The sequence below is a fragment of the Apis mellifera genome, linkage group LG8 (assembly GCF_003254395.2).
Source record: "Apis mellifera strain DH4 linkage group LG8, Amel_HAv3.1, whole genome shotgun sequence".
Classification (NCBI taxonomy): Eukaryota; Metazoa; Arthropoda; class Insecta; order Hymenoptera; family Apidae; genus Apis; species Apis mellifera.
The window spans coordinates 7,651,826-7,667,784 of record NC_037645.1 but is presented as its reverse complement, the minus strand read 5'-3'; the positions used below and the strand labels follow the sequence as shown (position 1 = coordinate 7,667,784).

Sequence of the window (15,959 nt, the reverse complement as noted above, 5' to 3'; positions counted from 1 at the left end):
AAAAAAGAAATTTGCAATTGAAATTTCAAAAAAGGAAAGGAAAACAAAAGATTTAAAAAACAAACTTAAGCAGAATGCCTTTTTTCAAATTTTTCCCTATAAAAAAATGATGAAATTTCCAGGAAAAATGACAATAATACTAAATGCATAAAATATGAGAAATAGTATTATCATATAATTAAAAAAGACAATTGATTTCATGTTTGATTTATGAGAAATAATTTCATGAAGAATGTTCAAAATTTTTGAATGTAAAAAAGGTAACAATTTTTTGTTTCATTAGATTTATTTTTTATTATTCTTTTTTTTTAATTGATCTATTGAGCAAGGATCTTACTCTGGATAAAATAACTTTATAGATTCAATTTTTTTTCTCAAAATTATGATTATTTTTTGCTTTATTCTTTAATATTATAAAACCATCACACGTATATTACATTTATTACAAATATATTCATTTCTTTTGTTTAGATATCAATTAACTTTAGGATGTGCTGATTGTTTTAAAAAGCGAGCCACCTCCTAGGAATTATCCTATTGTATCTGAAAAATGTTTAGAAAATCATTCAAAGAAATATGGTCACCAAGCCTAAAAAAAATCCTCATCTCGTTACGATTGATCTAAGAAATTGATCGCTAGAAAGATGTTCTTGGAAATAACGGTAATGTCGAGAAGAAGTTCCGTAGAACGTGTATGGAGGTACTACTTATCTGGCATTGACAATGAGCCACAATCTTGTGGTGTTGTGTTACACCTGTCGACTGTCCATGTGTTTAAGTCGGATGTAATTAACGCGACTCGACAGATATTCCCAGATAGTGACATAGCGTTAATTGGTACTGATTCGCAACATCCAGTTCAAGGTCACCGATAATTAGCTCATCATTTGGTCGCAGGTAATTGAAATTATACATAATTGATAGTTCCATGAAACAGGTGAAACTTTCAAAGAATCCATTACATTTGTTCATTGTTGTTTCATGAATTGAAATTGATGAAGTAATTTTTTGACTGATGACTGAAAAAATTCTTTATAAAAACAACAGAAGAATACGCAAGTATTCTTTAACCAGATATTTTACTCTACTCGAATCAATGGCTAAAACTTCTGTAAAGAGATAACGCATTATCAGCCGATAAGCTCGGATTTGCTAATTTCATTGACGTTCGTCGTCGAAAGGGGAAAAAAAAGTTTTTGCAATTTACACAACTATGTATTTTTATCGATTCGATCACACAATTTTCTTCCCTCTCTCAAATTTATTGCGGCGGATTTTTCTTCATCGATAAAACGTAATCTTATCCAACGTCGGTTGAAAGTTACGCAAGCAGATATGAATTTGGATTTCTGATATCGCAATCAGCATTTCCTTATGACAATTTAATCGTGGCGAGATAGAAAATGCGCGCTTAAGCGAATGATTTAATCGAAATGTTAATTTATCGGAGAAGACTCGTTCCAATTTCTTCGTTTCTTTGTTGTCATCGACTTGTAGTTGGAAGGAAAAATCCTCGTTTATTCTAGAATTACAACAGTCATTTTTTTTCTTTTTTTAGATCATCTAATTATTCGAATAAATTTATCGGAGAAAAATAAAAAGGGAAGCTGTTAAAGAGAAAAAGCAGAGAATTTGGAGAAATATCGAAGCGACAAGAGCGACCAAGTATCGAATCGATTTGATTGTCGATATCTTTCCAAGAGGCAAGCTACCTATTCCGTACAGAATACCCATCCAGGCCCATAATTCGTGAGTGGAGAGAGGAGAGGGAGGGAATGCACGCAGTGTGCGTTCGATCTAGTCACTTCTCTAGTAGAACGCATGCCGGTCATTGGTCGGTTTGTTCTATGTGGTGGGCGGAGATAGGCGTATGGGAGTACTAAATCGAGCCATGGTGTCCCTTTTTTCCATCCCTTCCTCACCCCCTCCTAGGATCCTCTCCATCCCCCTCTCCATCTGGGCCTCTCCCTTCCTCCATTCAGTCATTCAATCTCTCTCTCTCTCTCTTCCTCTCTCTCTGCATGCCTCGTTCTTAACATTGGCTGTATCCTTTCGCACAAGTTTTCAACAATTTATACAATCTGATTAAAATTCTCTCTTCTCATATTTTATTTATTTTAAAATATTGGAAAACAAGATTTTAATTCTAACATCTGTGATTGGAGAGTAATTATATTTCTCTCCAATTGGAAAAATTGGAAGAAATTATGTGACTTGGCGATTTTGGAGCCAATAAGAAAGTCAGGGATGAAAGAATTTAAAAATTTGGACGTTCAAATGTTCGTTGAAAGTATTGGAAAATTGATTGGAGGCAGATAGGGAAGGGAGATGGTGGTGGCCCAAGAGACGGAGAGACCAAGTGCATTATAACGGCGTTGCATTGGTCCAAATCGGTTGGATGCTCGCCGAGCTGCAACCGAAGGCGAATACACCATCGGACACGTCCTTTTTCCTTGGTTCGCAGCTCTTGTTCCCTCGCAGGACAGGATTGACCAGTTCTCGGCCGATGCAAGCTCGCAAGATATTCAAATGCGCCTAGTCGGTGTTTCTTCGCGCTTCCTTCACCGCTCCTTTCCCCTTTGTTTCTTTCATACTTTTGGCAAGAATCTCTCTCCCTCTTATTTATTCGCCCAGTTAAAGAATTCTCGAAGAGAAAAGGGGGAAGTAAATGTTACTCAGGATAGGAGAAATTCCTTTTAATTTATTATTCTTGGATGAAATTGGATAAAGATTTCATTGGTGTGTTGTGAAAAAGTGAAATTATGATTCAGAGTTGTTTCATTCTTTTGCATTATCTACGCATAAGATTAAATTTATACTATTATATCTAATTGATATAATATCCTTTTTTCCCCTGATGATATAACCGATGATAAATGATCGTTTTGGAGAATTGTCGAGTCATGTTGATTCTTTTTCAAGATGGAGGACGCGCGCAGCAGATATTCCACCTGTTCTGACCGAGGAAGGTCGATCCGCTTTTCAACGGGTTAAATCGATTATCGTTTCCAATCTTCTTATAATCTTCTATTATTATGTGGACATCTTTTAAAGTGTGCTTTGGATATCATTTTTATATCATAGTGTTCAGAAAAAATGATTTTATTCATTCCTTTATTTCTTGAAACATATTATATTTCTTAACAAATTTATACAAATTAATTTTTCTCCACATTGATGAAATAGATAACAGTGGAGGTTAATTTTGTTCAAAGATTTTTGATTTTTCAAATAAGAATGTAAACATTTTTCTCTTACATGGAATATAAATGGAATGTAATTATATTTTTTCTTTGCAATATATTTTCTAATTTGTATGTATAATGTATATTGATTATACATATCTGAAAAAACATATCTGATATCGTGTTGCCATGGGAACGTTTCTTCTTCTCTTCTTTTTACTCTTCTCCGCTTCTCTTCTTTTCATTTTTTCTTTTCACGGATTTCTTGCGGTTCGTGAGGAAATCTATCTCCACCGTAGCTATATTTTTATAGTCGTAGCGACGAGTTAGCCGTTGACAATGGAAAGGAATCTGTGCCGATCTATGTAATTAACTTCATGCCAGTAATTTACACTCAGTGTTCGATTCCTTTTTACACGTGTACTTACCTGTATTATATTCTTTCTTTGATTGAATTCAATAATTCGTTTAATCTTCATTAAATTTAATACTTAATAAAGTATTTCTCGATGCAAGTTATTGTTATTATTGCGGTCTAAATTTAGAAAAGCGTTGCGATAAATATACATTATGTATAAATATACATAATGAAGAGATTTGAAAAGATTTAAATTGTCGACCAAAATTTAACAAGGAATAGATATTAATTTTCTTGTTGCAAAATTGAAAAGGAGAAATATCCTGCTAGAAGGATAATGAAAAATTTGTGATAATAATTGACTTCGTTCATTTTATCAGCTACTAGAAAAATAAAAATATTAAGAAAGATTGGTATATTTTTTATGAAAAAAATTTACAATGAATAGAAAATATTTGTTTTTCATCATCAATTTCTCTTTATTAAAAAGCACCAATATATATATATTGTATATATATTGTGTATATATATACACACAACCAAACACATTTATATATTCCGTGAACGTTCATTGTTCACCCAGCTAGTGTTTCATTCCGCGAAGCGAGTCGAAGTGAAAATATATCAGCAGAGATAAAGGATTGCGTGTTGAAAACCGAGTCTGTGCTACCAATTACTAACTGACCAATATTACTGGAATTCACATGAATATTTTTATGAAACTTTGTGAGAAAATAAAACAAGAAGAATATACACTTCATTCTTTTTCATTCTATTAGATGAATCAGTATTATATTTTTATCATTTCTTATTATATTACATAATTTCTTACAGAAATATATTTCCTTTAGACTCTAATATTGCTTTTTGTACTGTTTCACATCATAAACTATTAAATTCTTCTTTTTAGTTCCTGACTCTTCTGAAATACATTTGTAATAAAATACTTCAATTATCTTCTGAAAGATTGTCACTTTAAAAATTATGATACGTGATATCCATTATTTGATGATGAACTATAGAATACAAATTTGAATATCTATTATCTTGCCTATTTTTTTAGAATGAAAGGGGAGAGATTAGATAAGTATAAAGTATCGATTTTGAAAGAATTGTTTCAAAAATATTAATGATAAAATATATATATATATATGTGTGTATGTGTTCGGCCCTGGGATATGCAGTTCATTCACACGACTGTGTCTCGCTAAATATAATATGGCGGTGACCCCGGTCCTCCACCGTCGACTCTTCTCCCTTCCCCGACCCCTCGATACCCCACTACTACTCCCTTCGATGCTTCCCTAATTCAACGCCCCTGTGATTGCGTCTCTGCCCCCGCGTCACTCCTCCTTGTCCCCGGGACCATACCACTCCGCTTCTTCGTATGTTCCCTTCTCTTTTCCTTTCTCTTCTCTTCGCTTAACTTCCTTTCTTTTCTCTTTCTCCCCTCCTCCCATCCTCTTTTGCCCCTGGAGCTTTCTATTCTCTGTCTCCCAAGAAAGAAAAACCGAGCGAGAAGAGGCCTCTGATCCTCTTATCTTCCTGTTACTTTTACGGTTGTTTCAGTCGTACCAACCGACTCGATGATTGCACGAGCTCTTCTTACCCACCACGAAATTTATAGATTCGTGTTAAATTTTTTTTTTTATCAATTTTAACGACCAGTCTTAAAAATATATAGCAAATGTTAATCAATAAAAGTTTGAATTGATTGATTTGATTGGAAGAGGAGATAAATGTAGAATTTTGGAAAGAGAAATTTTCATAATTTTGATAATTTTTAAGAAACGTGATATAACTGAGTATTGGTTACTAAAAGTTCTTTCTTTTTTTTGTTTTTTCTATGATAGATGGAGACCAAAAAGGAAACGATTGCCAAGGAATCTAGAGAGAGAGAGGGGTGCAGCTTTTCATGTAGCGTACATAATTCCCCCTTGACTACTTCTGCATCCAGATCCTTCACCGTCTTCCAGACCTTAAGATCCATCCACAACGAACGATCTCAATTTTCTTACCCTGAATCTTTTCTCCTTAAACTTGGAACTTCGAGATTTAAAATTCAAATTGACGATGAAACGATTTGTTTTGATGAACGATTATCCAAAGGTAAAAATTAACATTTTTCATCTTCTTATGCATGAGTATTAGATTAAGAGATTCTTCGATTATACAATCGAATATCCAAGTTACTTTGCGCTCTTCTTTCGAGTAGAATGTGATCCAGTTAATCCGGAATATTTATATTAATTTATTGCACGTATATTTCAGGGGAGTCCAGATCGTAAAGCATGATCGGTCAGTTGGAAACAGTACCTAACATCCCTTAGGGCCGCGTGAGGAGAAATGCAGAGGCCATTCAACTGTCTACGAAGCGAAGCAGGCAGGGGATTTTTACAACGCCCGACTCCTCTACCTACTCTCCTGTATTCTTCTTGCTCTTCTTCCCTCTCTTCGCCTTCTTCTTCTTCTTCTTCTTCTTCTTCTTCTTCTTCTTCTTCGTCCTTTTCTTCGTCTTGTTTCTTATAGGATAGCCTCGGCCTTCTTTTTCTATGCCCTCCTGATCTCTCTACCCGGCAACGGCGTGGCGAATCAGGGAATCTCATGCGTGAGAAATTCGAACCTAAAGAACCTTCGAAATATATGAAATTTGATACGAGGAATATTGTTTCTAAATAATAATTTTAGAATATATATATATATGCCTTTAGAATATAACCTATTCGAATATCCATTCGATACGTTTATTAATTTTTCAACGTGTTTGTCGTGAAAAGTTTACCATAAATAATCAACAAGTTGATTTAAACAAATCTTTAAATTTCTTTTAATATTCTCTTTTCATTCTTCTTTTCTTCAGTTTGATGATAAATGAACGTTATTGATCAGAAGAAGAAACATTGAAAAAATAGAAATAATAATATATATATATATAAATATATTTAATTGTATAATCAAAAAATAATTGTTCATTAATTTTCAGGTGCAGTTACAATTACTTTTCAATGGAGAAAAGCAAGCAGGAAAAAGAAATTTAGGAATACAGCGCGGAACAATCCAGTGAGATAGCCGTTATCAGCTATACTTGATGATACTAACCCGTAGATCCGAACTTGTGGGCTTTTTTATATGTATACCGCAAGCTCCTATCTACCGGTACATGTAGTCAGGCCAGCATTTAAGCTTTTCAACGGAACCTCCTCCTTCTCCTTCACACCCTTCTGCCCTCCTGAAAGCCCGCAGCACTTCCGGTTATCAACGCATATACTTCTTGTCAAGTAATTTTCTCGATGGAATAAGAGAGCGAGAGATAGAGAGAAACAGAGAGAGAGCGAGAGAGAGAGAGAGAGGGAGGGAGAGAGAGAAAGAGAGTATCAATAAAGAAATTGTGACGAGAAAATAAGAAAAGAGTAATATCTGTGATATTATCGTTTTAGTTTTAGCAATCGATTGATTTTAAGAAAAAAAAAACGCATGCTATTTTTGCAAAATTAAAAAAACAACAGAATACAAAAAGCGAAATGTGAATTTATTGATAAAATTATTTAATTTAAAATTAATTTATATTTTAAGATTAAAAATAAGATATTTTAAAGATATTTTCAAGATTGTTAATTTTTTTTTATTTTATATAAACTTATATAAACTCGTTATTATGAAAGTGTAATTATAAATATCCATAGAGAGGATGATAACGAAGAGAACGACTACATTAGCGACGATGCCTGGGTGAGGTAGTAGGTTGTATAGTAGGGAATGGAAATTCGCGATATACGAAGTCCACTGTACAACTTGCTAACTTTCCCGGTCGTCGACGCCGCAACATTTCATCATTCAACACCACACATCATCAAGAAGATAATAATCATATCTTTTTCTCTAAAAAAAAAAAAAAAAAAAGAAAAAGAAAAAGAAAAAGAAATACGCAAAATTTATCAAAACATATGATATATTGATGATATATTGCGTGTATGCCGAGTGCATATAGTCTTATTAAAGAAGAACAAAGAAGATCTACCAACATAAATGATATCCATATATACTGTATAAGTTATTACATTATATATTTCCAGTAAATTGTAATATAATTATATACATTGGCGAGGAGATGATAGAAACCATAAAAGGTGATGCCTCCTCTTACATGAAAATGTAAGTGCATGTATGGATGTATGTGCAATTAGAAGCGAATAAAAAGGGAGAAAAAAATGAAATGAGAAAAAGGGCAATGGCGGGCGGGCTGATTGTAAAGCCTGCCGCGTCGCCGGTCCCCTGAGACCCTAACTTGTGACGTCGCGACCGATATCTCACAGGCTAGATTCTCTGGTATTGGCGATGAGTGCTGCCTTTTGCCGATCAAAAGTCAGTCCTAGTCATCAGAGATAGAAAACGGCCGGAAACGTCGACGCTCTGTGAAACGAGGATGTTAAAGAGACTCGACATTCAAGGTCAATTATCTACTATTGTATAATGCATCTTAGAAAGTTAATTGAAAGAATTTGTTGTGAATATATAATACTTCAATATTATAATTTAATACAATACGAGATATTTTATGATGAGAAAAAAAAAGCTTTGTAAAAATACATTTATATAAAATGTTAATAAATTAATGGGACAATCCCTTTAGAGGATCGATTCTAGAGGCTAAAGAAACACAAAAATTCATATGGAAAATATTTAAGATTTATTTATTAAGTTATAAGTAATTAAAATTTTTATTAGATAATGAGAAACCGAAATATAGAAGATTGTTTTGTTATACGTTTCATTTAACATGAATTTAAATTGCTTATAATTTAACAAATAAACTTCTATTACGTTTTTATATATCAATTTTTGTGTTTGTTTCGATTTCTAGAAATCTTTCTTCAAAAATATCCCATAAATATATTAACATCCTTATATTCATATTAAAATCCTTACATATATATTCTGTAGATGCATTTTAGCTTTCTGGATCTTAAATATTGTAATAGATTAGAATCATATATCAGATTATAATTTTTATTCTTTGCATATAAATTTTTTAAATAAAATATTATAAATAGTGTATGTTTTATATAATAAGGATATATTTAATTAACACAAAAGAATTTTAATATTAATTATTATATTAATTTTTGTATTTCGATGTACAAGATTGTCTCAACAATAATCAATTCTCGATTTTTTTTTATCTTCTATTAAATATGTACAATGATCGATGTAAAATATGTCGGAAGTATGATGATAAAAATCGTTGTAACCATAAAAAAATAGCATATCATCAGAAATATCTTGCGCCCTCTTCTACTAATCTACTTAACTCCGCTGCTGAGTAACCTAAGACTTGTTTTAAATCGCATACGAACTTATAAACAAATCGTTTCCCATGCACTTTGGAAATCATATCTCCATCATAGTAATAACGCAATGCGCGACTTAATTTCTCATAATTCATTGATGGTTTGTTTTTACGTGCACCCCAAAGTTGTGCCACTGCTTCCGGTTGATTTAACTTAAATTCTCCTTCTGTTCCAACCCATTGAATAGCACTTCTATGTTCACGATCTGTTAATAATTCCAACAAGAATTGCCATAACTGTATTTGACCACTATTAACTGATCGACTCGAAGTTGCTATAGTAATAGGTGTAGCATCAATGTTCTCCAAAGGAACACTGACTACTCGAGCTTGTTGGTTCACCACTGGTCGTGATTTCGTAATTTTCTGATTACGGACTTTAATAGTTTTATCAATATTATTTTCTGTAGGTGAAACTGGAGGATCTTTCTGAAGAACAGCTATAATGTCATTATAATTAATTATATATTTGTTATTGATTTGATATTAACTTTTTGATAATATACAAATATATAAATATACATACCAACAAATTTACATTTTCGAAGTAATTCTAAATGTGTCCAGAATACTTCTCCTGGATCCAGAGGTACTTTAGCTTGAAATTCTTCCATGGTGAGATTACACAATTGTTGACCTGTGATATTCCAATCCGCTAATCTTACTGATGCTAAATTAAACTGTCTAACTGCCCACTGAAGCCAGTGCTTAACATGAGTTTGTGTCCATTCTTTTGGATCAGCTGGAATTTTTAACCGTTCCTGTATATACAAATGTCTAGTTAAGATATAAATTATGATTAAATTTAATATTTAATTTTATAAATATTATACCTGTTCTTTTTTATATTGTGGATCAACCAACCATCTTATGACATTTCGTTTATTATCTTCATTAATAGGTGTAGATGCTAAATCATAAAATATGTATATTAAAGAATCATAATACTGATAATTTATAATTTTCTTTCAATAAGTATATTAATGTGTACCATTGTTTTCTGCTAATTCTATATAATCTTCTGCAGGTTTTAAAACATCCACTATATTTATTTTCCTCTGCGTTGCTTTTATTTGAACATTTACTTGAACTAATCCTTCTCCTTGTACACATTGATCAACTAAATTTTTATGACTCTCTAACTGAAAAAATAAATGTAAGCTTATTAAATTTAAATTCATTCTATTGATTTATTGCATTTATTACCATTTGCGTATCTTGCAACCAAAAAGCATAATCTGTTAACTCTACTCCTAATCTTTGTTCTAATAAATTTCGTAAAGTGGAAAGAGGCTCTCTGATATCCATATGTTGCATAAGAACACCTTCATTGCAATCTTCTCCATTTGCAGAGCCTTCTAATGCAAAACTTGGTTCTACTTCTAAATCAGAACTTTCTTGTTGTAATTGAGCCATTATATCATCTTCTTGGGACAATATAGCTTCTGGTTCCATTTTAATTCGTTTTATCATAGCATAATCAGAATCGTCGTCTGTGTCAAAACTATGTATAATAAACAAATTTTTATACCCAACACTATAAACTAAATATATATAAGTTCGTATTAAGAATAAATAAGAATAAATTCATAGTAAATTTGAAATTTCTAATTACGATTAGATCGTTATAAAAAAAAAAAAACAAAAGAAAAAAAATAAAAATAAAGTAAAGAATTGTAACAAATGTAATGTGTTTTGCAAAGTTCAAAGAAACTGACCTCTTGTCAGAACTCTTTCGTCTACTTTCCAAATCCATCAGAATAAAATAGAACTTATTAAGATTCTATTAGATAATATCATTGAACTTTAACCTTTACAAAATAATAATCACTCTTCTTATGAGGTTACAGACATTTTGTAACAGGTGCATGATCACAAACTGTATATTACTTAAGATACACAGACTCAAATTTGAAATCAGTTTCTTTGTAGATTGCGCCGTAGTAAAAGTGCAATCTCATATAAGTATTTACTTGTATATTATTACAGTATATTTAGGTACAAACCAGAACAAGAATAAATTTGGCAACATTGTCCTCCTTTTCCTCTTGAACTTTCATTTTAATGTAGTAATTAAGTTACTAGAAGTTACTAGTTTCGAATTTTTATAATTATATTTAAATTTTTTTTTATTTATTTAAAATTGTTCCATAATAATAAAATGAATTAAGCATTATTATTAATAAAGCAATAAAAAGTCAGGAAATTTTAGAAATTTATATATTACAGCGAGTTTAAATAATAAAAAAAAATATTGAATTTAAAAAAAATCAAATTATAAAAATTTAATGTATATATATGCATTCATTAGAAAAATTGTTAAAAATAAAATATAAATTTTTGCAAATGATATTACGTTAATAATTAATAATGAAAAAAAATATGTAATATATAAATTAATCAACAATAAATCTTAAAACAATATTTTTTTTTATAAATAATAAATAAAATTATACATAACTCAGATAAACTCACTTCACTTAAAAAAAAAAAACAAATTTTTAAACTATAACAAAAAAAATTAAATATTTTATAATAAATTCTTTCAAAGATGATTATATTTTTTTCATTACAAATGAAAAAAAAATTTTTAGAGGTTTCTGATATTTATAAAATACAAATAACGTTAAATTATTATAAAAATCATTTATGCATTTATATTTAATTTTTTTATAACATTTTCTTATGAATGTCAACATTTTTTCGTTATTTTTATTAAACAATAAATCTTAAATATCTTGTATATTTACATATTGATGTGTTTTATACATTATTTTTTTCTAATAAAATATATAATCATAGCCTATATTTATATTTAGGTTTTAGAGTAACAAATGTAAGAGAATATAAAGTAAATATAAGTATTTTATATATTTATACATATTTATATGATAAAAATTTTAATTAATTAAAATGATTTTATACAATTTAGTATATATTCATAAATAAAATATATATTATAATATAAAAATATATAACTATTTCACGATATAAATAGTTAACGACGCAAATCAGGATATGATTATATGCTCAATGTACAATTAATTTGGTACGATAATTTTAGAATATATTATTTCAATTTTTTATATGAATTAACAATAAATATTTTTAATTATCATTTTTATAAAAATTGTGATGTTATTAGTCCATTAAAATTTGAGAAATAATAAATATCTGATTACAATAATTGGCAGTGATCATTATGAAATTAGATTTGTCAAAAATTATATTAATTCAGATTTGAGAATATTTCTATTATATAAAAAAAGTAAAATAAAGAAAGAAAGACAGAAAAGAAAGAGTTTATAGAACAATAAGAATTAACAAATTAGGAAAGGAATGTATAAAATGAAAAGATAATTTTACAATTTTCTCAGATTTAAAATAAACTCATAACATTGAAAATTAAATTACTATTTGCTTATGCACAGTCCTGAATAAAAAACTTTTCGTTTCGTCCACTAAAGTTAGAACAGATTGTCCAGAAAAGTTTGGTAAATCCGCAATAGCGCCACATTCTAATAACTTTTGTGCTACTGATACATGATTATTTTCAAGAGCATGAAAAAATGGTGTTCTTCCTGAACGATTATCCTTTAGATTCACTTCTGCTCCACTTTTTATTAATGCATTAACTCCATCTATGTAGCCATTTAATGCACAATAGTGTAATGGAGCCATTCCTTAAAAATATACAATTACAAATCATCAATTTTGATTCATGCATAATAATGCATTATTTTTTAAAAACGCATAATTGAAAATTCAACATTTTGATTTATTTCATTATAGTATTTACCTGACGAATCCACTTGATTAAGTAACTTAGGATCTATTACATAATTTAATAATTGTAATAAAAATGGAGATGATTGTTTACTAGCTATGATTACTGCAGATTCATGAAGAAGTTCTAATGATACTGGTTTTGCTCCAGCTTTTAATAAAAGATCTACTATATCATTAGATGCATTGCACTTAATTGCCAATTCCAAACTTGTCTGAAAATTTATAATAAATATGAAAGTTTTTTTTCCTTTTATATTAATTATATTAATAAATAAATATAAATTTACCATTCCATCTTCTGTTAATGCATCAATATTAGTTTTTGATGCTTTTAAAATTAATAATAGTCTTTGCAGTTCATAGAATTGATTATTTAGTACTGCTCGATGTATATTTAACATCCCACTATTATCCCAATGCTGCATTTCTTCATAATCTTTTTCTATTTGCACAGAGACTTTTTTATATAAATAATGTGGTGTTGATAATACTTTTTTTATTCTGTTTATATCATTATTGTCATTAAAGTGTTTATTAAAGTAATCTTCTAAATTTAATGTATCTTCTAAAGATATTGAAGACCATGTAGGAATTAAATCCATATTATTATTTTGTTTAGTTTTAGGTTGTATTTGTATTTCTGTTTGAGTTTGTACTTCTTTTATAATAGGAAGAAAATCATCAGTTGAATGTTCTATTTGTTTTATTCTTTCTAGAGCAGGTATATCTTCTTTCACTAATATAAAACTTTTCATATCAAGAAGTCCAAATACATCAGTTTGAATTTGAGAATCATGAACTGTTTTTAATTTTTCAAATGGAGTAATTGGAATCTGTTTTGCTATACCTATGCCACATTCTGCAAGAGCATTTAAAGCTTTAATTTGTAATTCTTCATCTTTTACACTAGTCAGTGCTTCTTTAATTATATTTAAACATTCTAATAATTTTTCTTTTTTCATATTATCATTAATCTCTTTAACATTTGTTTCATCAAATTTAGAATCATTATTTAATATATTATCATTGTTACAAATTGTTCTGTTCTTGTTTTCATAAAGATCTAACTTATTATTTACTTCATTAAATATACTTTGACCTTTTTTATCTATATTTTTATTATTTACAGGGATATAATTTTCTTCTTGTACATTATTAGAATATTGCTTTACATTATTAGAAGTTATATTTTTTTCACATATGATTACAACATCATCTTCATTACAATCGTTAATTGTATTATTAAAGTTTTTCTGTACAATATTTGTACCATTTTTTATAATAGTTTTATATTTTTTATTTTCATTAATTCTTGAATTACATACATTATTATTTGATTTAAAGGTTTTTTCAGAAGAGAAAACGTTAGAACAATTATCTATATTTAAATTAGAACATTGTTTTTTATTAGTTGCTTTCGAAGAGATTCTATTGACATTAAGTTTAGTTTTAGTCACTGATAACTTTTCACATTTTACCAGAGGATATTTTGATTCTGCTAATTGAGTCATTGAATTTTTAAGATTTGATATATTTGTTTTTCTTAAGATTTCTGGTTCTATAATTATATTATTATTTCTATTTCTTATATTTTTTTTATTATTTTTGAAAATACGTTCCTCTTTTTTAAATATAGTTTCATTTTTTTCTTTGTTTATTGATGTCATATTATTATTTATTAATTGCATAGTTTTTGGAGCAATTGAATTATTATGTAATGATTTATGTTCACTCTCACTTAATAATAATAGTTTGTCATTTTCATTTATTTCATTTACTTTGGCTAAAATATATTGTTTCTTAGATACATTCTTATTTTTATTTTGAATTTCAGCTGATTTCTTATTAATAGCTATTGATAATTCTCTAGGAGTTATAGTTTTTACAATGAATTGTGGTTCTACAGCACAATGTTGTGTTTCTGTAGGAAATTTCTGTAAATCTTTATCATATGATAGAGATCCAAATGATTTCAATAATCCATTAATATTATCTTTTGAAGCTACAGAAAAATTAACAGCATTATTTTTTTTATAATTTTTAATTTGTTGATTATAAATAATCTTTTGAGTATTTAATATATTTTTTTGAGGCAAAAATTGTACTTTAACTTCTCCTAAATCTTTACCATCTCTTGTTTTTACTCTCAATTTCTTTATACCACTTGTAGCCAATGTCTTTTTGGTATTTAATCCATTTAAATTATTATGTATTTCTGTATTAGTAATAGTAATTTGTTTGTAATCTTTTGGTATAAAATTACATTTAGATGAATTAATCATGCTTGGAAATTTGTGAGGTAAATTAAATTCCCGTTTGCATTCTAAGACAGGAATATTAATATCTGTTAATCTACGATATTTTTTTAAAGGTGGTGGATGTAAAGAATCCATTTATATTTAACTCTCAGACAGAATTTCAAAGACTTATGAAATTCCGCGTATAATAAATAAAAAATTTTAAAGTATATGATCACGTTTTGAAATATGTTGCACTTAACCTAATAACCTATTAATAACAAATGAATACTTATTTTTTACAATATACCATTATTTATATGATAAAAAATTATTTTTTATCGCACAATTAACTTTTATTCAAAAATTTGATTGAAATGCGGTGATTTAGGATCAAGTCCCGCTTTACATAAAACGGGACTTCCTGTATCGAAATTCATTGCCATCTATTTTGTGTTTTGAAAACTATTTAATAATAAATACATATTAAATATTATAAATTTAATCAAAGATAGTTTTTTTTTAATATATATGTCATGATAAATTTTAAATTTTATTAAAAATAAAATTTATTAATTATAACATTGACTTAATTACAATAAAATATAAATTTCTAATAATTTTTATTACAATAAATATTGATAATATTTTTGTTCTTTTATTAAATATAAATAAAAAATTATGAATTTCTATTAATAAAAATAATGAAATATGTTTCTAGTAATTTTCATAATCAATAATATGTTTCATTCTTTTATTAATAAATAAAAAATTATAAATTTCTTATAACAAATTAATAATAGAAAATATAATATAATATATTTGCATAATATAATTCGAGTAAATATTTTATATTGAACCAATCTTAGTTATACCATAGTTAGATATAAGTCGTGATGAATATATATATTCAATAATAGATTTTTGCTTGATATATTCCTGGCAAATAAGTTACTAGTTATTAGTTTGAAATCCGTAGTTTTTCATAATTTTATGAAATAATTGTTTGTAACAAAATACAAATATAAATAAAATATATTATC

The 15,959-nt window shown here is 28.4% G+C and overlaps 2 protein-coding genes and 3 non-coding genes across 5 annotated transcripts; 3 read left to right on the top strand and 2 right to left on the bottom strand.

Moving 5' to 3' along the window:
• Window positions 1-6,621: 6,621 nt before the first annotated feature.
• Mir100 (microRNA 100) lies at window positions 6,622-6,721 on the top strand. The gene has a single exon (NR_034283.1). It is a non-coding gene; the product is annotated as a microRNA 100 (primary transcript).
• A 540-nt stretch (window positions 6,722-7,261) lies between these two features.
• Window positions 7,262-7,361, top strand: Mirlet7 (microRNA let-7). The gene has a single exon (NR_034281.1). It is a non-coding gene; the product is annotated as a microRNA let-7 (primary transcript).
• A 428-nt stretch (window positions 7,362-7,789) lies between these two features.
• Mir125 (microRNA 125) lies at window positions 7,790-7,896 on the top strand. Its single transcript, NR_031511.1, has one exon. It is a non-coding gene; the product is annotated as a microRNA 125 (primary transcript).
• A 678-nt stretch (window positions 7,897-8,574) lies between these two features.
• Window positions 8,575-10,889, bottom strand: Ets97D-like (Ets at 97D ortholog). The gene is made up of 6 exons (NM_001242542.1): window positions 10,609-10,889; window positions 10,097-10,394; window positions 9,882-10,032; window positions 9,724-9,800; window positions 9,417-9,651; window positions 8,575-9,330 (listed from the first exon to the last, which is right to left on the bottom strand). The coding sequence occupies exons 1-6, from the start codon at window positions 10,644-10,646 to the stop codon at window positions 8,813-8,815; spliced, it is 1,317 nt and encodes a 438-aa protein (NP_001229471.1). The 5' UTR covers window positions 10,647-10,889; the 3' UTR covers window positions 8,575-8,812.
• Window positions 10,890-12,176: 1,287 nt separating this feature from the next.
• LOC411268 (putative uncharacterized protein DDB_G0282133) lies at window positions 12,177-15,397 on the bottom strand. The gene is made up of 3 exons (XM_026442361.1): window positions 12,967-15,397; window positions 12,690-12,891; window positions 12,177-12,573 (listed from the first exon to the last, which is right to left on the bottom strand). The coding sequence occupies exons 1-3, from the start codon at window positions 15,070-15,072 to the stop codon at window positions 12,296-12,298; spliced, it is 2,586 nt and encodes an 861-aa protein (XP_026298146.1). The 5' UTR covers window positions 15,073-15,397; the 3' UTR covers window positions 12,177-12,295.
• Between the last annotated feature and the right edge of the window lie 562 nt (window positions 15,398-15,959).

What these genes read in the sequence shown, in the direction of transcription:
- LOC411268 (XM_026442361.1), bottom strand. Translation starts at nt 15,072, where the DNA reads ATGGATTCTTTACATCCACCACCTTTAAAAAAATATCGTAGATTAACA. An exon ending in CATTAACAGAAGATGGAATG is followed by an intron (nt 12,892 to 12,966) that starts GTAAATTTATAT and finishes ATAAATTTTCAG; the next exon opens with ACAAGTTTGGAATTGGCAAT. An exon ending in TAATCAAGTGGATTCGTCAG is followed by an intron (nt 12,574 to 12,689) that starts GTAAATACTATA and finishes TATATTTTTAAG; the next exon opens with GAATGGCTCCATTACACTAT.
- Ets97D-like (NM_001242542.1), bottom strand. Translation starts at nt 10,646, where the DNA reads ATGGATTTGGAAAGTAGACGAAAGAGTTCTGACAAGAG. An exon ending in CGAAAGAGTTCTGACAAGAG is followed by an intron (nt 10,395 to 10,608) that starts GTCAGTTTCTTT and finishes TATTATACATAG; the next exon opens with TTTTGACACAGACGACGATT. An exon ending in TCGAAAATGTAAATTTGTTG is followed by an intron (nt 9,331 to 9,416) that starts GTATGTATATTT and finishes ATGACATTATAG; the next exon opens with CTGTTCTTCAGAAAGATCCT.